General features: G+C 31.8%; 2 protein-coding genes, 1 long non-coding RNA gene and 1 other non-coding gene across 4 annotated transcripts; 3 read left to right on the forward strand and 1 right to left on the reverse strand.

The window, feature by feature from the left end:
• The first annotated feature begins 3,355 nt into the window (after positions 1-3,355).
• Positions 3,356-4,935, forward strand: LOC7457999 (heavy metal-associated isoprenylated plant protein 35). Its single transcript, XM_002320366.4, has 3 exons — positions 3,356-3,792; positions 3,936-4,014; positions 4,110-4,935. Exons 1-3 carry the CDS (start codon positions 3,769-3,771, stop codon positions 4,724-4,726), a joined length of 720 nt encoding a protein of 239 aa, XP_002320402.1. The 5' UTR covers positions 3,356-3,768; the 3' UTR covers positions 4,727-4,935.
• Positions 4,936-7,118: 2,183 nt separating this feature from the next.
• Positions 7,119-8,412, reverse strand: LOC7466288 (WD repeat-containing protein LWD1). Its single transcript, XM_002321030.4, has one exon. The coding sequence runs from the start codon at positions 8,327-8,329 to the stop codon at positions 7,289-7,291; it is 1,041 nt and encodes a 346-aa protein (XP_002321066.1). The 5' UTR covers positions 8,330-8,412; the 3' UTR covers positions 7,119-7,288.
• A 6,277-nt stretch (positions 8,413-14,689) lies between these two features.
• On the forward strand, positions 14,690-14,808 carry LOC112324195 (U5 spliceosomal RNA). Its single transcript, XR_002977943.1, has one exon. It is a non-coding gene; the product is annotated as a U5 spliceosomal RNA (small nuclear RNA).
• On the forward strand, positions 14,693-15,914 carry LOC112324081 (uncharacterized). The gene is made up of 2 exons (XR_002977748.2): positions 14,693-15,024; positions 15,568-15,914. It is a non-coding gene; the product is annotated as an uncharacterized LOC112324081 (long non-coding RNA).
• Positions 15,915-23,608: the final 7,694 nt, after the last annotated feature.

The following is a 23,608-nucleotide window of genomic DNA, read 5'->3' on the forward strand; positions in this document are numbered from 1 at the left end:
AAATGGTAAGATTTTGTTTTATATGACAATTCTTTTTAAAATTATTGTATTATATGAAAATATTTAACCAACAATATCTTTCTTTTACAGGCTACAGTGCTTGGGCGCGATCCAAGACCAATGGAGCTTTTTGTTGAAACTCACAAGCAGAATAAAAGCAAACAGAAAGAGGTGCAGTAGCTCATAAATACCCGAGTCAAGAAGTTCATGGTACGTATGATTTAAACATATTTTTTCAGTTATGTTTTTTTATATTTGATGACTTTTTTCCAAGAAATATATAACACTCGATTACATAAGAGATACGGGGATGCATATTTGATCCATCTAGTACTCGATCCAGATTTGTAGTTGGAGGCTAGATTTACCGATGGACCCGATAAAATTGGATTTGCAGTATCTCCAACATTACGATCGAGGATATACGAGTGTGTTGTAGTGTCTCAATCGTTAGGACCCCACAATCTGGATCGAGCCAGCAATCACCGATCGTCTAAGCGTTCATACGAGAACAAGTTCATCGAGTAATTGTTGGCAACTCTCATTGGTTCGGGTGAAGATCCAGTGAATTTACTAATGAGATTATTGTCAATAGAATTTTTTTGTTTGGCGTGATAATTTCATCGATGAATCTCTCAATGATTATATTCTTGATGGAATGGCAGCCATGATAGAAATCACCGTTGACATTTTCCCATCGGCTGATTTTTATTTTTTTGGAGGGTTCAAAATCTAAATTCATGCAACAGGCGAGGTGAGGATTTAGAACTCCACCGAATTTTGAAGAAAGAAGAGGAGACTAGAGACATGTCGAATTTTCATGGTGGCCAATTGCGCATTTCACCAGCTCTGGTTAGACCTAGAAACAATTGATGTGATTCAAAGCTACAAGCAGCAGAGCCATGTTCAATGCCCTATAAATACATGGAATCATCTTGGTCTCCAAATCTTTTTATTAATTTATTCACTTCGTCGACAGTCGCAGCAGTTATCTGGAAAACCAACTTGGACTGCATCGGTTCCTTGGTCTTTTAGCTTCATATTTTAGGTCAATAATTCCACGTGTACGGTCCTCGTTCTCTGAAATCTTTTTTTTCCCTCCCCCTCCTCGCTGCTAAAGGTTCGTGATTGATTATATATATGACTTCCATGATTAAGAAATAAAGCTAAAGGCAAGCGAATCAAGCAGAGAGCGTAACCGGCCGAGAGAATCACATTTATGTTTTTCTTCAATTCTATTTTTATTCGTATTTTTTTTCTTTTTTTTTTCTTGGCGGTAACAATATTTTTCAGTCAAATTTTACACAATCCATGCAAGCAAGGAGAGCATATCAATCAAGATAGGTCTAAAATAGCACATATGCCTTTTTTATATATATGCAGATAAGTTAAATCTTTTTCGTGCTCAAAGGTATCTAGAGAGAACTAGTTGTACTAGCTTTTTTAGAAGCTGTTCGAAATGGTATTTTTTGAAAATTTAATTTTTTTTATTAAGATTATTTTTTATTTTTATGGGTTGTTTTTATGTCTTATGTCAAAAATAATTTTTTAAAAATAAAAAATATATATATTAATAGATTTCGGAGCAAGAAAACATTTTAAAAAATAATTGTTACCACACTTCTAAACACGAGCTAATAAATTTAAGATATGATCTCCTTGAAAAGTCAATAACAAAACTTGAATATATATATTCCTCGTTTAAACCAATCCTTAGAGCATTGTTTATATATATATTATTGAGTTTTTTATCAATATAAATATCTCTTTTTTTTTAAGGAGTTGATTATTTTTAGAATTCAGTCCATCAAAAGATGGCAATTACCTCCCAATAAAAGAGATTGTGGGTTTTCTAAAAAACTTGGAGATAATAAGTCTAAATAAGCAAGGATTAATTAGCGAAGTAATTCTAAAAACAATTATTGTTTTAAAGAGTGTATATAAGCGGTTGTATAAACCATAAAGGTCATAATGATCTTTAAATTATTAATAATCAAAACACAATTAAGTTTTTATTGAGCATGTACATACAAAAAAATATATAAATAAAATTAATCAATAAACCTTAAGGATTTAATTCTTTCTAAACTATAAAGTTTAGATCAAGCAATAAATTATAAAATGCCATGAAAAAATATATATTTGTTATGGCAGGTAACATTTCACATTCTCAGAAATTGATGTAAAAAAAAATCAATTAAAATATACATTTATTTACTAGTGTTATTATATTTGTGATAAAAACTAAAAAACCCCTGAAAGTTAAAAATAACTAAAATACCACTATAGCGGTTGGGTTATTTTTTTGAAAAAAAAGTTGTTGGCTCTATTTGAAAAAAGAGTCATTGGTAATTTTTATGTAATTATAAAAATGTCATAAATTACATTATTTAACAATAATTTCCGGTCACATACAAGCATGCAATACCAAGCAAAAAATCCAGCATCCTACCCATCATCTTTCCAACAAATCCTCCCTCATTTTCACTAAAATTCCATCAAATGAACATGTCAAACCTCGTAAAATTCCACATTTTCACCGGAACTTCTCAACAATTCCTATTCTATTTTCTCCAAATTTCCACAATTAACACAACCACAATACAAAGTTATTACAAATTTGACATTATAAATGCACGAAGAGGGTTAGCAAAAACAAGCTATTTTATAGATGCACTAATAAGTCATGTGAAAATACCTTTATTGGCTGATGCAAATCGATGAATGAAATTGAATTAACCGCGAGAAGGGAAGGAGATGTCAATGCTACTAATGATGTTCACCGAATAGTAGATCATGTGGTGAAATTGAAAGATAAATTACGTAGAGTCTAGATCAAGAATCACAATATAAAAATTACCTTAACAAGTGTAAAATTATTTGTAATATCTAATTTAGTGTATGCAATGTTAATATTTGTAATAACTATATTGTTTATATTAAAGAAATGAAACATGTTGAATGCATTCCCAATTATAGTCAAAATGCAAGCAAATTCATATCAATAATATAAAAAACATGCTACTTAAATAGTATGTAAACGACAACAATATTCATGCAAACAACCATCATCACTTGAGTAAAGTTTTCTTGGCATCAAAGACTCCCCCACATGTTGATCATCTCCATAACGAGGGACGATTTTGGGGTCTGGTGTGGCCTTGGCCTCCCAAAGTTTTGAAGATTTTTCGAAATCCCCCCTGAGGTTGCATATGATTTTAAATAAGTTCTACAAAATGCCCCCTCGAATTAAAAGTTATCCAATCTTGTCCTCCCAAATGCCACGTCCTAAATTAGTCCCCGTCTTCTATACAAGAAAGACGGGAAAATGGCTGCCAGGCTGAGCTGTGTGAGATCTCAATTAGCTGTGCGGCAACATCAGCTACAGCAGTGTCTTAAGCACTACACCGTAACGTGGAATGTTTAGAGGAATGGCAGGAGAGTAAAGCATCTGTGAACATTCAAAGAAGGGGTGAAGTTGCATGTGTTTTGCTTTCAGAGAAAGCTACCTCTTAGTGCTTTTGCGTTGGAACAACAGCAATGGAAAGACATATAATATTAATATACAAAAGGGAAGGCTATTAAACCAACAGCATTATTCTGGTGTTGACCCCACCTGATATGATACAGCTTGTTGCATATAAATACAGCTTCAACATTTAACAAGGAGAGGCAAAAACCTCATCCTTGTTCTGTCCTCTCGGGTGGTTTATAGCCCCAGGCTTCCAGCTTTTACTCTGGTGACACGCCTTGGTCAGCACAGGATTCATGGCTAAGGAAGCAGAATTGAAGGTTCAAATTCTTGAAAACATCTCCACGTGCATGTTTCTTCAGTTTTGTACTCTTAGAATCCCCTTAGCTTTCTTTTGTTTTTGATTTATACCTCGCTAACAAGGAAGGTCTAAAACCAAGTTTCTTTTTACTTCACACTTCAGAAGATTGAGCTCAAGGTATCTGTCAACTGCTGTGATGGCTGCAAGAGGAAAGTTAAAAAGGCCTTGCAAGGTGTTGAAGGTAATGAAAAGAGTAGTGACTCAGAAAGTTCGTGTCCATTTTTCGTGAAGAGTCTTTCCCCTCCCAAGCTAATTTGGATGAAACTTTGGTTTCAGGTGTTCTGAAGACCGAAATCGATCCACAGCATCCCAAGGTGACGGTCCTGGGAAATGTGAATCCACAAATTTTAATCAAAAGACTCTTGAAAACTGGAAAACAAGCAGAACTGTGGAGTAGTGGGAATCAGAATGCGGGAAAAGAAAAGAAAGAAGCGGATATGCTGGTTGAAAAAGAGAAAGACAAGTCAAAATCTGAGTGTGAGCAAACAAAGTCTTCAGATTCATGTGTCAAGGTAACTGACAAGAACAGAGAGACTAAAAATGGTGGGGATGGAGGTGAGAATAAAGCTTCAAAGGACTGTAATGAGACAGACGTCAGTGTTAAGTCTAGTAATCCTGAAGTGGTTAGAAGTGAAAATCCTGTCCCCCCACATCCAGAAGTCGGCAATTTCAGGACTTACAATCAATATTGTTACAAGGTTGAGCCTTACGCAATTGCACTTCCCTTTTATGCCATTCCTTCATACACTGTTCCTCCTGTCAACCCCACAGGTTATGGTCAGGAATACCTCCTTTACGAGAGGCCAGTATTTCAACCACCAGTCCAGGCGCCAACAGCAAGAGTTGAGGATTACTTCAGCGATGAAAATACTGTGGGATGCCATGTGATGTGAGACCTCCGCACCATGCACTGAAGATCAGCAGAAAGGGGTGACCAGCTCACTCGCATTGACTCAACTGAATGGGATAGTTAGCTAGCATTTTTGTAGTCCGTCTAATGAGTTTCTTTCTTTCTTCTTTTTGTGTTTTTTTTCCTTCTTTTCAGGCAAATAGAACTTTTCTTATGCAAATGACTGTAATACTTGAAACTTTCTCCCAGCTACTTTGAGCTCATCTCTGTTCCAGGTTTTTTCTCCATGGATGTTTGCAAAGCTCTGCTCTGCTTCACTCCCACTAGCCCCCAGGAACCATTTTGGAGGAATCCTGGCCCCCAATCTCTTCCAAGGCCGAGACCAAAAGTGATGCGTATAACAGATGACTTGTTCAGGGATTTTGTATGAAGTTGAGGCCGTTCTTTCAGCAAGGTTTTTAAAAATACTAATAGAGGATTCCTTCGATTTTATATAGTGAACAGCTAGAGGCATCCCAATTTCCCTTCGATTTTATATAGTCAACAGCTAGAGGCATCTCAATTTCCCGGTAAATATCATTGCTGAGCAAAAGCCACAATTGTTTATTGAAAAAGTTGCACTAAAACATTCCATCTTAGCTTAAGTTCCCCATAACACAAAAGCAAATACCAAATATAACTAATGAAGGTGGTCATTTTCCACCTCTAATCCGCCTTTGGAACAAATTCTGGCACTTGGGACTTCTGTAGAATAGAAAGATTTTGACCGAGTTGCAAAGACATTTTACATTCAAATCAAGCTTGACAACCATAAAATATAACATGCCAGCATATTCTGGGTTAGCTATTCAAGCAAACAGTAAAGATGGACTCATTAGAGGTGGGCAGAATTGCTATTCCTGGATTTGTCTACTATGAAAGAGAGCAGCAAACAATATACAACAGTTCATATCCGTGTGCCAAAGTCAAGCCATGGTTACACGCACTCTGGTTTGGATCTATACACTATCTTACTACAAGACATTAATGAGAGGACCAAAGTCAAGCCATGGTTACACGCACTCTGGTTTGGATCTATACACTATCTTACTACAAGACATTAATGAGAGGAAACAGAGCTTTTGGTAGATGTCAAAACTCAAAACAAATCTAGAAGAAAACATAAAACAGAGATCATCTAGAGTAAGATTATCCACAATTGCCAGCAGAAATAACAGAAATAGCACAATATATAATGTTGATGGTGACAATGTTGAATGCTGCCAACTGCAGGAACCCCGTTCTAGAGCTGCCAACTCAACCTTTCATTGCCCTTCAAGTGTGAGTGTTTGAAATAATGATAATAGTTGTTTTTCAAAGTGTTTTTCACTCGAAAATATATCAAAATAATATTTTTCTATTTTTTAAAATTATTTTTTTATATCCGTATATAAAATATCTAAAAACACCAAAAAAATATTAATTTAAAAAAAATCCATTTTTTTTAAAAACATTTTTATAACACAAAAACAAACCAACCGGACTGAAAAACATTCTAACAGTTAACTGACTAGACTAACCTGCATATATCCAACAAACCTTATTTGACTCGTCTAAACAGCTATTGATGCTATCCCAGGGTTGTCCTTCATAATGTTATCATGCAAGTGACAAAATATTTGCTCCACCACCTTGACCGAAAACAATTTTCCCATACCATCCATACAACAGCCTTATTTAAAACCAACATATCCCACCCATACCTCAATCACAATAATGTAACATTGCCAAACCTACATCTGTACTGAGGAACACTAAACTAGTGAGAAATGGCAAGCTTGAGAGCTTCGCAATATCAGATGATACGAAGATAACACTTGCAGCTACTGCTCAACATTGAAAAACCTCCAATACATTACCCAATTGCACTTCTACCAGTTACAGAAGACGAGTCTGAAATGCCTAATTCATTGCATGACCATTTATGTTGTGGTATGGTCATTAATCACTTCATTGCGCAAAGTATCAAGCAATAACTCCTACATTTGAAACTGCAACCAATCTCCATCTTACCACACGAAAGAAAATCTTGAATTCTTCAATTCAGAATAACCTCAGCTGCAATCACAAATCATAATGGTAGTATCCCACAAAAGCTTGTCTCTTATACAACAAGATAACAGAGAGGAAGGGGCATAAAGACCATAATGCAGGAAATCATGTAAACTATAAAGCATAGCAGCCCATAGCTGCGAGCCTCCTCTACAAAAATCCAAGGAGATAACAGAAATTCAATATAACAACTTCTCTTCATCTTCCTAATCGATACCCTACAATTGATAGTTGAACCACAAATTACCTTTATACTACTCTACTAGTCCAAGTTTCTTTAGATTATTGAACGAGCTGGTTCAGTTTCCTAATTTTTGCAAATCAAAGGGGTAAAGACACGAGAATAATAGTAAGATACACAAACCACTAGTATAAAAAAAAAAGATTAAGAAGTTCGATTTTAAAAGAACAGTCAGATAGCAACAACTAACTTCAGCGTTTTTATTTTTCGTTTTCTTTTTACCACAACGGAGGTTCTACACAGAAAAACTAAAGTCCTGCCTAGCAAATTCGATCAAACCCTGAGAATTTGAAGCTTGGTAGAGAAAGCAATAGCAACCCAATCAGGCTGCGAAGACGACCACTGCAGCTGCTCGATTTCAGCACCAGCAGTGTAAGCAAGAATGGGGTCCAATCCACCCTCAACAGGCTGACCCATCGAAGAAAGATCCCAAATCAATGCCTGTGAATCATCCCCAGCAGTACAAATGTGGCAAGAACTATGAGGGGCCCAAGCAACAGCATTAACACTAGCATGATGCCTCTGCAATTCCACCACTGGAAGAGTTGGGAAGCGAATATCCAACACCACAACCTTAGCACTGTCCATGATGATCGTCGCCATGTACCTCGGATCCTGCTTGTTCCAACCTAGTCTCACCAAAGGCGTGTCGGGCTCCGAACTCTCGTAGATTATCGTCGAATGCTCCTTATCCCGTAAATCGAAAACCCTAACCGACCCGTCTGCTGAAACCGAAGCGAAAACCCCAACACCACCCCATGCGATGTCGTATACCTCCTTGTCGTGAGCGATTAACTGTGTATCAACAGTCTCCTTCTCGATATCCCAGATGGTGCATGTCGTGTCGATGCTGGATGTCCCAATTCGCCTAGGCTCCGCCTCGTTCCAGTCAAAGGAAGTCAAAGGCCCGCAAAACTCGCTGTTCTTGTTGCCGTTTAACAGGCTTTTGAGCTCCACGCGCGGCTGTTCATCGTTTATGCGCCACACGCGCAGGAAGTCGCTGGACGTTGCGAGGAGGTCAGGTTTTTGGCACTCCTTGTCTGGAATGAAAATGGTCTTCGTAGGTGGATAAGGGTGCTCGAAGGACAGGTTCGGGTCGGATCGGATCTCTCCGTTGGAGTCATCCAGCTGAACAATCTCGACCCGGTTTGGGTACTGTTCTAGGAGGCTGGCGATGGCAAGGCGGTACTTCTTGTCACGGCGGACGCTCCAGTTCATAGCGTAGATGTGCCATGGTGCCTCGTATGTGTAGATCTCAGATCGTTTTTGTTGCTCGTCCGACCCGTCTTGATTCGGGTCGCTGCTAGCTCCCATTTTCTGTACTGGAATAGAAAAGAAAATAACCAAAAAAAAAAAAAAAGCAGCGGCAGCAGAAGAAGGAGAGAGAGAGAGCAGTGATGAAATGAATAGAGCGTGTTTAAGGGAAATCGGATTCTTTTTATTTTGTCTGTAAAGGAAAGGTCAAAGTCAATTTGTAACTATAAATATAATAAAAAGTCTACCTCGTGATTTTCCATCTCACCCTCTTTTTTTAATTGATAAAACAAAATCGGAAAATTATTAAGAATATCCAATATTTCTAGCAAGATCACATTTATTTTTTTCAAAAATTACACTTTATATGTGACAAAGATGCGCGTGTCCTATCTCTTGTCAAAAACACAACCTCTCTTCCAGACAACATCACCTTAACACCACCGCCATCTGCCTCCTCGCCGCCCCATCACAACACTCACACCTCAACAGTGTTAGAGAATAATATAAATCATATTCTGGGACCTCACCTAATAACTTAAACTTTTGGGTTGAGATGGTTCTTTGACATGATATCAGAGCCTTGATGACCAAGCGGTCACGAGTTCGAATCTCACCATCCCCATTTATTTGATAAAAATTAAGCACAAGGTAATGTGGGTCTGTGCAAGTTTCAAGCCCAAAGGGCTTTCACTTGAGGGGGTGTGTTAGAGAATAATATAAATCATATCCTGGGACCTCACCTAATTAGGGGGTGTGTTAGAGAATAATATAAATCATATCCTGAGACCTCACCTAATAGCTTAAGCTATTGGGTTGAGATGGTTCTTTGACAAACAGCAGTCTAGGTACACGGAATCAAATTATGATGTTATTTGTTTTTATATTTTAAAAATGTTTTTAAAAAAAATTAAATTTTTTATATTTTTTATTTTAAATTAATATTTTTTGATATTTTCATATCATTTTGATGTATTAATATCAAAAATAATTTTTAAAAAATAAAAAGTATTATTTTAATACATTTCCAAGTAAAAAGTACTTTGAAAAGCAACCAACACAACCACACTCTTAAACAGATATTAAAATATGTGGCTAAAAAAAATTAAATTTTAATAAAAAATATATATTGTAATTTATTTTCAAACATCCCTGTAAAAAGAAGATTGCTCAACAAGCATAGAACTTTTGGAAAATTTTGTTTTAGAAAATTGTTGGTACATTTAAGAGAAAAAATGTATTCACTTATTTTTTGGTTAAAATTTTATTAAAAATTAATTTTTAAATTTTTAACATGAGCTTTTTAACCTTGAATTAATATTAACATGATTTAAATAAATTAAAAAATAATTAAAAGTTGATATCAAAAAGATTTTTGTTGGCATATTTTAGTAAAATCCAAAACCTTCTAAAAACATTTATCCTCTGTAAGAAATAAACAAAATTTCCTGGTATTTATATGAAGTCTATTTGTAAATGTGATGAAGTTTTATTTTCTTTGTTTTTCACTTGAAAATACATAAAAATAATTAACAAAATAATTCAAAATATTTATAGTATCAATATTATATTTTAATTATTGACTAAAAAAACTTTATATTGAATTAAATACTATAACTTTTTCATTGCATTTTTTTTATAAAAAAAATCCAAACCAGTATCCCCATCCCTTTCTCCTTCCTGAAATCCAAGGACCCAAACCTAGTTTTTTACTGTAATTTTTTTTCCTATATCCTTCCTTGATTTTATCACGACCACATTTCGACATTAAAAATAATATTCACGATCATTATTTTCAAAAATAAAAAATAGAATTTGTGTACTCTGAGTTGATCTGGTAGGTGGTGCTCTGTTCTGTCTTTGAATTGGTCTCCTTTCAAGTCTTCTTAGCCTCTGTTTTATACTACTACTGGCCCTTTTATTTTTCAACTCTGAAACCTCTTTTTAACCCACTTCTTCCTCGTCATCTCCAACTCAAATACTATATACATATTGTGATTTTTTCTTTCTTTGGTTGGCTTAGTTTTCTTAGCAGGTTGAAAGAGATACAATACTGATTTAGTTCAGCTAGTGAGGAGAGAGTGTATATACACATATTCAGAGGAGAGGAGCAAGATCGATCCAACCCAAAGCTTATAGAGACTTTTATCGGATTGGGTTTGTGTTTGATATCCGAGTTGCCCTGTTAAACTAACTTTTTCATCCATTTTTATGACAGAGCTCTGTTAATTTCACCTAGTTTTGTTAGATTTGTGTTGTTGTTATAGCTCTTGATCCTCACAGATTTATTTCTTCCATTTCTTTTTTACCATGAATCTGTCCACAAATCTGTCCACGATATGTTTGATAAAAGTTCTCTTTAATACCATTTTGGATGTCATTTGTTTCTCCAATCTCTCTTTTTAAGCTTTACTTTCAAGGTTTTTTAGAAATTAAATTGAATATAATAATAAACCTGTAAATATTTAAATTTTTTATTTATTTATTTTTGCATGCAAGGTTGATAACGTAAATTGTTATTTAATATATAAACCCATAATATAAAATATAAATTGTTATGAAATTGAATATAGAATGGTTTGTCTCGAATTAAGCAAAACTCATGAAAGGTAACAAGCAAAGAATATCAAATCCTCTCATCACCACAATTTCATAACATATTAGCCATCAATCACAAATGGGTCAGTCCTAAGTGAGAGAAAAATATAAACAAAAAATTTACTTGATTATTTTTTTCCCTTGGCAAAGCCATGACGAGATTGTTTGAGAAAATCAAGAGAAAAAAAAAGTTGTTGTTGAAAATTTGTGCCAAATAGAGTGTAAGATATTGTTTAGGAGTATGGTATCGATTATTTTTTAAAATATTTTTTGCTTGGAAAAACATTAAAGTGATATTTTTTTATTTTTAAAAATTTATTTTTGATAACGACACATCAAAACAATCCAAATATTAAAAAAATAATTTGAAGCATAAATAAATTTTAATTTTAACAAAAAAAACATGTTCAAACCCATTATAAACACCCTCTAAAAAAGATTGGCAAGAGAAAACGATGGTGTTCTTAGAGAAATTGCAAGCTTTGGTGATATTAGTGGAGCTTCGAAGAAGAAAATAAATGGTTGCAATTGTTTTAAGTCAGATTGTCATGGACAAGAAAGGGTCGTGAAATGATCGATTGATCTCTCAATCCTGATTACGAAGTTGATGATGATGAGATTCGTGCCTTTTTTAACATATGTGTTTGTCGTAAAAAAAGAGGAGAAATTGTATCCGAAAAGAGAGAAATTTTGTTTAATTGATCTATTATTTGTATGTATTTATACTATTTTATATTTGAGGGTTGATTTATCTTTTCATTTAAATTTAAAAATTATATTGACTTGGGATATGAATTGTAATTTACAAAAACAATTGAGGAAAACAACAACTAAACTATATAAGAACCGAGGTAAATTTTTTTGTTTATTTTTAACAAGGGCACTTGAAGTATTAAAATAGATATAATGGTAAATATATAATATTTTTTAAAAAAAATCTTGACTAAGTTTATAGATTTAGGACTTAATATGCAAAGTAAAATCAATGTCACGTGTAATTTGTTTTAGGTAATCCTTGATTATTGTTCTTAAACATAAAAGATAAAGATAGTAGAGACATAAACATAAAAATATTTGGTTGAAGAGATAAAGAAAGATTTATAAAAATAAATTTGTTATTGAGATAATTTTTGAGTGAATTTATGTATTTTCAAAATAAGAGGTATAAAAGGGACAAGTCTGTTAAAACAATATTTATTATTTCATTCTTTAAAATGTCATTGTAAGAAACTTATAATTTCAAAATTATCAAACTAAAACATGTAAAAATAAAGATAATCATTTATTATAATTTTAAAACTCAATTCAAAGATTGACCTGAGACAAAACCTAGGTCACTAATCGAAAGGTTCAACCCAGATTAACCAATATTTTTTAAAAAAATGATCTAGTCATTTTGGCCAAAAACAAATTTTCCAAAATAAAGTCAATGAATTTTTTACCCAAGTCTTGGCTAGGTTTTATCCAGGATTACAGGTCAACCTGGGTTTTTGATCTAGTCAAGTCGGGGTTAATTTTATTTTTAAAAAAACATGGATGGGTCCAGGCTCTGGGTCGACAGAGTCTCAAGTCTTGGGTCAACCCGTCAATCGATCCAAGTTTTATAACTAGATTTATTATATAATTATTAATTTCACCACTCAATCTAAATTAAAATAAAAAATATTTATTTATTTTCTTAATATATAAGTTTGACAATAATACATAGTAAGGATAAAATAAACTTTTTTATATTTTATTTTGCCTTGTGTAACATCGACTAAACAAAATACAGAGATAGTCATCATGTTTTATACACTGCTATCAAACATGATTTTGTTTCCATATCTTGTTATATCTTGTTTCTACTATCTTTATTTTTTATGTTCTGAGATAGTAATTAAATGCTAACTTAAAGTATGAAGGAAAACTGCTATACATGGTATGTTTTTAGTAAATTTCTCTAAAAATATAAAAGTAATTCTGTTATTTAATAAAAAAAATTATTAAAAATGAAAATTAACCAACATGTTCGCTTCATATTGGGACATTAGAGATAATAATATACTAGCAATAATTAATTGTCACTCTTATAAAGAAAATTCTATCCATTCTTGTATATATAAAAAAAATGTTATCTAACTGGTTCGAGAATTTTTTTCACAATAAGGATATATGAAGCCCCCCTAAATACTAATCACAAAATTTGAACTCCTTAAATTATCTAACCATCAGATAATTTTTTAAGGTTATGTTTGATTAAAGATGAAAAGATATTATAAAAACACTTTTTAATATCTAAAATGTTCTTGATGTTTTTAGAAATTCCTTAATGTTAAAAGGGGTGGTTTCATAAATATCAAGGGCATTTGGATATAAAAATGAGTTTTTTTTAATAATTACTTAAATATAGAAGATGGTTTTATCAAATTATTGAATTGTAAGGTGGATTGTATAATTTTGTAATATTCGAGGGATAGGTAATTTACTTGTGTATTAACTTCGTGTATAAATAGGTTTACTTAATTGGTTAAATTTTAAGTTTGTTTTCTAGAGATCAGCAGTTCGAGTTCTACAAGTTTCAGGGCTACTAGAGACTTATATAATCGTTAATTTTAGGGTCCGTGAAATTAGTTAAGGTATACGCAAGCTGACTCAGACACCCATATTAATAATAATAATAATAAAAATCATGTATAAATAAAATCCTTTATTTGGTCGTTCTATTAACCTTTGAACAAACTAAAATCTTTCTTAATCATAATTGAGCCATTATTCCTCTTTTTTTAATTTAAAATTAAATTTGTAATCATACGATTCAGTTGTCCATAAATTTTAAATTACATGACATGGCTTAAAAATGAAAATTCTACTATGAGTTTTCATAATATATAATAAAATTATACATCTTGGTTGGAGTACTTTGAAATAAATGCAATTCAAAAGTTTTAATAAAATTTCATGTTTAAAATCCATGGAGTTCATCCCTTTTTTTAAACAAAAATTAAAGTAATTAAAGTTTACCATCAGACTTAAGTATTGTAATAGCTATGTAATGAAAATACATATTTTTTAATGTGTTTTTTATATAAATAAATAAAAATTTAGCAATGAAACAAAAAAAAATAATTTAAAAAAAAAACAATGATGAAAAATTCTAGCAAATCTGGGATTGTGATAACCTCACATAACAGAAAATGAAAAAAAAAGCATGAAGACAAATTAAAAAAAATTAAATGTTGAATGATGAAACTGAAAATTAATCAATTTTATAAAAGGATCTAAAACTGGTTATAAGACCGAGACTAAACCTATATAAGAGCAAAAAACAACGAAGAAAAATCATCAACTAAAAAAATATCAATGGATTAAATTGGGAAAAAAATACAACAAAAAAAGCATTCAAAACTAAACAAACAACGATAAACAATAAAAATCAAATTCAACATAAAAAAAGTTAAAATTAAATAATTAGGGATAAAATTGAATTCAAAATCTAATTAGTAAAAGGGGATAAAAAGATCATAATAAGGAGTATCAAGTTTGATATAAAAATTAAATTTAATAAAATGATAGTGATAAAATTTAAAATAAAAATCAATAAAAAACAAACACATGATAATAAAAAACAAATAAAAATTAGATATACAAAATAAATAATAGTAAAAACCCAGGAAGAAGAAAAACATTCATTGAAGCTCATGGAACGAAGTGACACAAGAAACATAAAGTATCACGAGGTTTTTGGCAACGTTAGAGAGAATGTCCCACATCGCCTAAAGAGAAACTCCAGCACGCGAGGAGTTGCTATATAAATGAGCACATTCTTCGTTCAAAACCACGCAGCCGCGCGGTGAGCACAGAGCGAACTATTCTTTCGCCTTTTACTAAAGAATACCGTGTGCACGCCGCAAATAACGGCATACGCCAATTTTTTGAGGGGATCTCCTCTATTGGAGCCCCACAATTCTAGTTTAAAAGCTATGACGACGTTGCTTTTCGAACGGAAGGTCCTTCATTCTGTGATCTGTTTTAATTGCCGGTGTCGTAGAAACTAAACGTTCGGGAAGCTAACGGCAGTTATCAAATGGGCGTCGCCACGAACACCAACCTCAAAGCCAGGGATCCCATGCTTCTCTGCACTCATGTCTCCTCATAGCTTGAAAGATAATTACTTGGTATTTATATAAATTATAAAGTCTATTTGTAAATGTCGTGAAGATTTTTATTTTATTTTTCACTTAGAATAATTCAAAATATTTGTAGTATCGATATTATATTTTAATTATTGAGTAAAAAGACTTTATATTGAATTAAATATTATAACTTTTTCATTGAATTTTTTTTTTTTAAATCCAAACCACTATCCTCGTCCCTTCTCCTTCCTGAAATGGACCCAAACCTAGTTTTTTACTGTAAATATTTTCCTATATTCTTCCTTGATTTTATCACTATCATATTTTGACATTAAAAATAATATTCACGATTATTATTTTCAAAAATAAAAATTAGAATTTGTGTACTCTAAGCTGATTAGGTTGGTGGTGCTCTGTTCTGTCCTTGAATTGATCTCCTTATAAGTCTTCGTAACCTCTGTTTAATACTACCACCGGCGCTTTTGTTTTTTCAACTCTAGAACCTCTTTTTAACCCACGTCTTCATCATCTCCAACTCAAATACTATATACATATTATGATAATTTTTTTCTTTGGTTGGCTTAGTTTTCTTTGCAGGTTGAGAGGGACACAATACTCATTTAGTTCAACTAATGAGGAGAGAGTGTATATACGCATATTCAAAGGAGAGGAGCAAGATCGGGTCAACCCAAAGCTTATAGAGACTTTTATCGGATTGGGTTTGTGTTTGATATCCGAATTGCCCTGTTAAACTAACTTTTTCATTCTTTTTTATGATAGAGTTGTGTTAATTTCGCATAGTTTTGTTAGATTTGTGTTGTTGTTACAGCTCTTGATCCTCGTAGATTTATTTCTTCAATTTCTTTTCGGCCATGAATTTGACCACAAATCTGTCTCCACGATATGTTTGATAAAAGTTCTCTTTAATACCATTTTGGATGTCATTTGTTTCTTCAATCTCTCTTTTTAAGCTTTAGGGTAAAAATCAAAGGCTTTCAGGATTTTTAAAAAATTAAATTGAATATAATAATAAGCCTGTAAATATTTAAATTTTATTTTTTATTTTTTTGCGTGCAAGGTTAATAATGTAAGTTGTTATTTAATATGTAAACCCATAATATAAAATGTATTTTTTAAAAAAAAAAACTACATAAAAAATAGTGAGAATGCAGTCAAACCATGAGAGATTTTTTTTATAATTAACCCTTTTTAAAATATCAAACCTAAAAACACCATATTTGACAAGAGCAACGTAAAAAATGCAAAGTAGAATAGTTTGTCTCGATTTAAGCAAAACTCATAAAAGGTAACAAGCAAAGAATATCAAATCCTCCCACCACCATAATTTCATAACATATTAGCCATCAATCACAAATGGGTACGTCTTAAGTGAGAGAAAAATAAAAAAAAAGTTTTACTTTATTATTTTTTTCCTTTCGCAAAGCCATGGCAAGATTGTTCGCGAAAATCAAGAGAAAGAAAAGTTGTTGAAAATTTGTGGGAAAGAGAGTATAAAATAGTGTTTAGAAATATATTAGCAATTATTTTTTAAAGTTTTTATTTTAAAAAGTATTAAAATAATATTATTTTTATTTTTAAAAATTTATTTTTAACATCGGCAAACCAAAACAATCCAAATATTAAAAAAAATAATTTAAAGTAAAAATAAATTTTAATTTTAATAAAATAAATATATTGAAACTCACCCCTAAACACTCCATAGAGAGATTGGCGGGAGAAAAGGATGGTGGTCTTACAGAAATTGCAAGCTTTGGTGATATTAGTGGAGCTTTGAAGAAGAAAATCAATGGCTGCAATTGTTTTGAGTGGAATTGTGATGGACATGAAAGGGTCAAGAAATGATCGATTAATCTCTCAATCTTGATTACAAAATTGATGATGATGAGATTCGTGCCCCCTTTTAAAATCCATGGAGTTCATCCTTTTTCCTAAACAAGAATTTGCATGCTTTGGATTAATTCAAATTTTGCTTAGTTATACGATATGTCTTTTTATACTATATGCCTTAAGGGATTTACATGCCACTATGTAGCAATTTCTACAGTAAAAACAATTCATGGTTGCCTTCCAATTTTATTTTTTTATAAAAAAAGCAATTAAAGTTTACCATCGGACTTAAGTATTGTAATAGCTATGTAATGAAAATACATATTTTTTAATGTGTTTTTTATATATATAAAAAAAATTTAGCAATGAAACTGTCGCACGTGTGCGGCGTCGTGGCGATCGTCCACCCTCAATGTAATGGATATATATCTGGTAAATGTGGGGAGACAAGGAATTCTTTGTCTCTTAGCGGTGAAAAATGGAATGGGAGTCGCCACCTAGTATTTTGGTCACTAGGAACCCTAACTGGTCTCAGAGATTGGGTACGGAGACTGGTTGCGTAAAGGAAAGGTATTAGCACCCCAAATACGCCCTACCTAAGGTAAGCTGCATTGTTTTATTGTCTGATAAAAAAATCTAAAATCTTATCATGTTGGTCCGTCTATGGTTCAAGAAAAGCCCTCCTCAGTAAGGAGGTTCTTATCCTATGAGGCGAAACTTAACCGATCTAATGTCTATAAAAGAACTACCTTTTTAATATCAGGATTACGTTTTACGTATAAATTCGTAATCCCAGACATTAAAACAAAACAAAATATTTTTTTTTATTTTTTGAAATATTGGCCAAAGTTCTCATGACTTTAATAAACTGGTTATTAAAGCCAAAATGCATGCTAAAATAATATATATTTTTAAAGTTTTCTTTGTTGTATAAAAATATGATATGATTTTTTTAGCTTTGAGAGACTTGGCCGTATGCATGAAAACAAAAGTTTTTTTTTTGTTTTTTTTGAAAACCGGGTATTTTTAATACCGAATTTGTATTTTTAAGATATAAAAATACAGACCAATATTAGTCGAAATGACGTAGAAAAATCCATGCGAAAATCACAACTTTCAAAAAAAAATATATAGATAATAAAAAAAATACACAAAACAAAAAGGAGAAAAGAAAAACAAATAAATAGATAAAAAATTGAAATGGACTGGACTCAGCCCAGTCGCGTGGGCTGGGCTGATGTTCCAGCCCAAAGAAAAACAAAAAAAAACCATGAATGGTTACTGTGCATGAGCACAGTAACCAGTTAATTAATTAGCCGGTTACTGTGCGCAGCACAGTAACCGACTAATTATTTCTTCTTGCATGCAGAACGTGCACAGTGCACGTTCTGCAAGCAAGAAGATGACTAATGACCAGCGGCTATGGAGGGGAAGGGAATTTACCTTAGGCGATGATCTCGGATGGCTGAGCTGACGGTGGTGCTGGCGACTGTTCTCGGTGGCGGTTACTGAGAAGCCCGATGACAGCGGCGGTTCTTCTTCTCCACGGCGTAGGGACACCAGGCCACTCTGGTTCACTCCTTCTGTCCTTTTTTCTTCCTTTTCTCTGTTTGCCTCTCTCGGTCTCTCTGTCGATATCCCCGGTTTTTGGTTTCTACTGTTTCGGTTCCTTCTCTCTCAACACTGTCGGTTTCCCTCCCTGTTTTCTGCCGTTCTTTTCTTTTTTTTTTCCCTTGCGTTCGGTTGGTATTTATAGGGGCAGGGGGGGTCGACCCTGCCTCGTCCCATCGCCGCGTGCATGTGGCGCACGTTGCCACCTCTGCCACGACGCCGGCCGTGGTGGCTAATGGAGGCGTTGCTTGCGGAGCACGGCTGCTCGGGCATCTCATCATGAGGTGGGTGGCAGAGCACGTGGGAAGGAGAGGAAGAGACAAAGAGAAGAAAACAAAAACGTCTCCTCCCCTGCTGCATGTTCGGGGGAAGAAGAAGAAGAAACAATGCTGCCTCAAAACGGCATCGTTTCGTCTCTCTCTCTTTTTCTTTTTTTCTTTGTTTGAAAACCGCATGAAACGGCGTCGTTTTGCTTAAAACGCGCCGTTTCATTTAAATGAAAACTGCGCCAGATTTCAAGCCAATTCTTCAATTTAAGCGCGTTTTGCATTTGGGTCCTTGGTTTCGGATTTCTTCAATTAAGTCCCTAATTGGTCAAACTTCAATATTTATGCAATTAAGCCCTGATTTGACCAAATTAACTCTCAAAAATTATAATTCGACCCCAAAACTTTAATTGTTTCCAATTAAAGCCCAAATTAACTCCAAAATCAATTTTTCTTACAATCAAACCCTCCATAAATTCAATTAAACCTTCAATATAATTTAATTGAGTCCACCAACATCTAATTTTGGACTTTTCTTCCTCAAATTGAATTTTCTTTGTCAACAGGGCTATCATCAATCAATAAAATACTGCCGAATTTTAATTTTTGTATTTTTAAACCTCCCCAGCCAAATTTTGCCTATTTTCTGAGCGTTCTGACATCCTCTTTTCACTGTTATATTTTTTGATAATATTTTTTTGATTTTTTTGTATTATATTTTTTTTTAAGAGAGAGGAAAAAATGTGAATTGAGGAATAACACAAAAATAGGTTATGACAGAAACAAAAAGAAATTCATTTTTTTTTAAAAAGTAATGAAGAAAAATTATAGCAAAGTTGGGATTGAAATAACCCCACGTAAGAGAAAATGAAAAGAAAAGCACGAAGACCAATTAAAAAATAATGAAATATTAAAGAATAAAAATAAAAATCAATAAATTTTATAAGAGAACCTAAAAAGACTAAAGTCAATCCTTAAGCTAGTTTAATATTATAATGGAAATTGTTTTTTTAGTGGAAATTGGGGTTTTCATTAAACAAACATATTTTTAAGTTAGTTAGTTATTTTTTAAAATATTTTTTATTTGAGAATATATTAAAATAATAAATTTTAATTTATTTTTTATATTAGTATATTAAAATAATAATAAAAAACATTAAAATAATCATTTTAAAATAAAAAAATTAATTTTTAAAAAAAAAAAACACTACATGACCGTAAAAAAAACATATGCTTTAACTCTATATTGTTTCTCCAACCCACCTGCATATACTTTTTAAATTTAAAGTAGCGTTTGACTTATAGGTAGCGTGAAGTGAACAAACTCAAAAATTCAAACTATTTCAAGTTCATATCATTTAAGATTTTTATAAAATCATTAAAACCAGTAATTTTAGTTGTTAGGTGCCCACGCTACATTTCGGATCAATCTCTTTTTATTGCATAAAAAATATTAAAAAAGGTGAATATTTTTTAAGGAATAAAAAATATAATATTCATGTAATTGGCTAGTTTTAATGATAAATTCAGTTAATTTAATAATATCATAAAAAATAAGATATCAACAACAAACAAAGCAGAAAAAACAATGATTCAATACAAAAGATGAACACTTGTCAATATTATAAAAATATATCTTCACAAAATTCCCAAAACGTCTCAATGATCTTATTTGTTAACAAAGTAAAAATTAGATGAGAATAAAATAATTGGATAAATATAAAAAAAAATATGAATCTAAAAAAAATAAGACAAAAAAGTCAATTACTGTTAACGTTTTAAACCATGACCCAAGTTATAAGACCGAAAGCACTATACATGAAAAAATCATGAGGGTTAAAATCACAAAAAAACAATAAAAAAAATTCAAAATAAAAAAAATACAATAAAAATAATGAGTGTTAAAATTGCATTAAGATACAACAACAAATTTTAATTTTGAGAGTTAAATTAAAAAGAATAAAAACATTAACAAAAAGAAAAAAATAAAAAAAACAAAGATAAAAAAAAAACAATATACTATAAACTTCGATTGAACGATGAAACTAAAAACAATGATTTTTTCATAAAGAGGTTCAAGGAAAAAAATATTATAAGAATAAACATCAAATTTTAAACATCAAAATATAATAAAAAAATAAATATACAGAATTATTCAACTAAATGTGTTTTTTTACATTAAAAAAACTCCTAGATGTAAATTAAAAAACTCATGCATACATTTAATTAAATAAATCAATAACCATTGTGCAAAGCAATGAAAAACAAATCATCAACAACAAACAAAAATAAAATTGAGAAAACCAAGTAAAAAATAAAGATCAATATATATAACATCTCAATACGAGTAATTTACCTGATTATGTTTAACGAACTTTTTTATCAAAATAAATTTGTAATAGAAAAACACATAAAATTTATAATAGAAACCGACACATATATAAAATTTATTGAATAATATTAAAAAAAACAATGCAAGACTGCACACATGAAAAATCTTATGAAACAATCAATATTAAAAACAAATTGAGATTTTAGTTATAAAATTTTGAGTATCAATTTATTTATTAACCCATATACTTCTTAATTTATTTGGTTATATATATATATAGATATATATATGTTACATTTATAATTTTTCTTATTATAAAAATGTGTTGAAAAAAACTGTATATACCATTTTCTAAAAGAGAACACGTATCCAAGGGTGGCCGAATAAAAGTCTTCCTCCTCACGCTGTCTACTAGTCGGATAGGTAGCTTCTGCGTATAGGATAGGACAGGCTCGTCTCTTGCGTTTAAGGCTGGATACATTCCTTTCAAAGCAAAATCATTGATTTAAATATATATATATATATATATATATATATAGATGTTTGGGTGAGTTTGCATGTAACTCAACTAATCCTACGAGTCCTGAAGTTAATGACCATGTAAGCCTTCAGTGGCCATCATATGAGCAACCACATGACTCGAACCTGAAACCACAGAGAAAGCAAACCTCTTGGTCCCAAGCTTTTACCACTGGACACCACCTAGATGGTTCATTCATTTAAATACTAGAAAGCACAGAAGCTGCACGAGGAGATAACGGATTTTTGAATCCACGATTTTGCTTTCATTCCCATCTCAATCTCAATCTCAATGCAATGCGAGTCAAATAGCTTGTTATTACAGAATTGTAAGTAATAATTACGAAAATTAAAGTATTGAATGTTTATTATAGCGGAATTTTCAGTAACTGAATATTGAAATTCTTTTCGTAGTTTATCTACTTATTTTTCTCAATTAAAATTAAAACTTGCGCTGACTTTTAAGAGGTTGCTTCTTCGTTTTTTGGGTACCAGATGACGACCCATGGTTCGCTGGTGGTGAATATAACGCCAAACCACCAGACCCAGCATCAGTGGCGCTTTACAAGACCAGCTACCAACAGGTGGCAAATAGAACGGGGACCAAAAATTTATGGTAGAAATGGTACAGTAAAAATATGTTTGGAAAAATAATAGCAGTTATTTTTTAAAATATTTTTTATTTTAAAATATATTAAAAAAATTAATACTTAAAAAATATTAATTTGAAATAAAAAAATAAAAAAATTTAAATTATTCAAAAATATTTCTAAAAAGCAATACTAAATACACCTTTAAAGTCAATGTTCCTGGGTCTGGTGGTTTGGCGTTACATTCACCACTAATGAACCATGGCTTAAGCATCGGTACCATCTACCACCAGCGGTAAACAAAACGGGGACCAAAAAACTTACGGTAAAAAACGAAAAAAGTGCACGCCCCTCCCTCCCCCACTCTGCTGCTTTGGACTCATCCTCGTAATCTCCAAAAAATTAGTATATTTCTTTCAATATTTGATATCCTCGCGTTATACCGGGTGATTTTTTCAATGTATTTTTATAATTAAAAAAATTATAAATGTAAATCAACAAATTTATGCATATAAATAAAAATAAAAAATTAAGAATTATATATTTTAATAAATGAAAATAAAACGATAAATAAAAATAAAAAAAATAAAATTGAAAGACAAATAGATCAAGATATAAATTAAATTGATTGAATAAAATAAAAGGAACAAAAAAATACTATGTATGTTGCATATATTACAAATGTTATTCGAAAATATTTTTTTTTTAAAATAAAATTTATCTATACAAAAAATAAAAAAAATTATAAACGAATCAGAAAAACTCTAAATTTAAATACATAACAAAAATATAATTGTTATTTAAAAGATGCTTTCTAAATGAAATAAAAGATAGAAGATGTAGTAATCGAAATATTTAAAAACATTAACTTAAAAAAAAAACAACTAAAAAAGAACAAATGCTATGCATTGATGGGCCTGACCCGTTTCTTCAGGACCCACAGGGAGGCCCATCTTGACAGACATGTAGGACTGGGCTTTTATATATTTTTTTTTGTTGCAATTGGGCAGGACAACATGTTGTCCGCTCCAAATTTTTTTGAAAAAAAAATCAGGCAACGCGTCGTCTGATTTATTTAGGTTTCAGCCATTATAGTGTTGGAAAATCAGGGCTTAAGTTGTTTTAATAAAAAAAGCCATTTGTCAACTCATTTGTTTTTTTTTACCTAAAACACCTTAGGAACAATGATAAACTTATTAATAGCCTAAAAAACTAAAAAATCATTCAAAAAGCCGAAATCAACTCAAAACAAAAAATAAAACCGAGCTCAGATCTTTTTTTCTAAGAACTTTAAAGGGAAAAAAACACCTAATTTGAACTCCCTTCATCAAATAGAATCATTTGACACTAATATAAACAATTTTGGTTGTCTAGATTAGTGTCAACGATATTTTTATTTATTTACCGTCGTAATTCGGCGATCTCTCTCTCCTTTCCCAATCAGAAACTAAAAAGTAACA

Source organism: Populus trichocarpa, chromosome 14 (genome assembly GCF_000002775.5).
Source record: "Populus trichocarpa isolate Nisqually-1 chromosome 14, P.trichocarpa_v4.1, whole genome shotgun sequence".
NCBI lineage: Eukaryota > Viridiplantae > Streptophyta > Magnoliopsida > Malpighiales > Salicaceae > Populus > Populus trichocarpa.

Excerpts from the sequence above, each read along its gene's own strand:
- LOC7457999 (XM_002320366.4), top strand. The coding sequence starts at position 3,769 with ATGGCTAAGGAAGCAGAATTGAAG. Across the intron at positions 3,793-3,935 it reads CTAAGGAAGCAGAATTGAAG|AAGATTGAGCTCAAGGTATC; the intron begins GTTCAAATTCTT and ends TTCACACTTCAG. Across the intron at positions 4,015-4,109 it reads GGCCTTGCAAGGTGTTGAAG|GTGTTCTGAAGACCGAAATC; the intron begins GTAATGAAAAGA and ends CTTTGGTTTCAG.
- LOC7466288 (XM_002321030.4), bottom strand. The coding sequence starts at position 8,329 with ATGGGAGCTAGCAGCGACCCGAATCAAGACGGGTCGGACGAGCAACAA.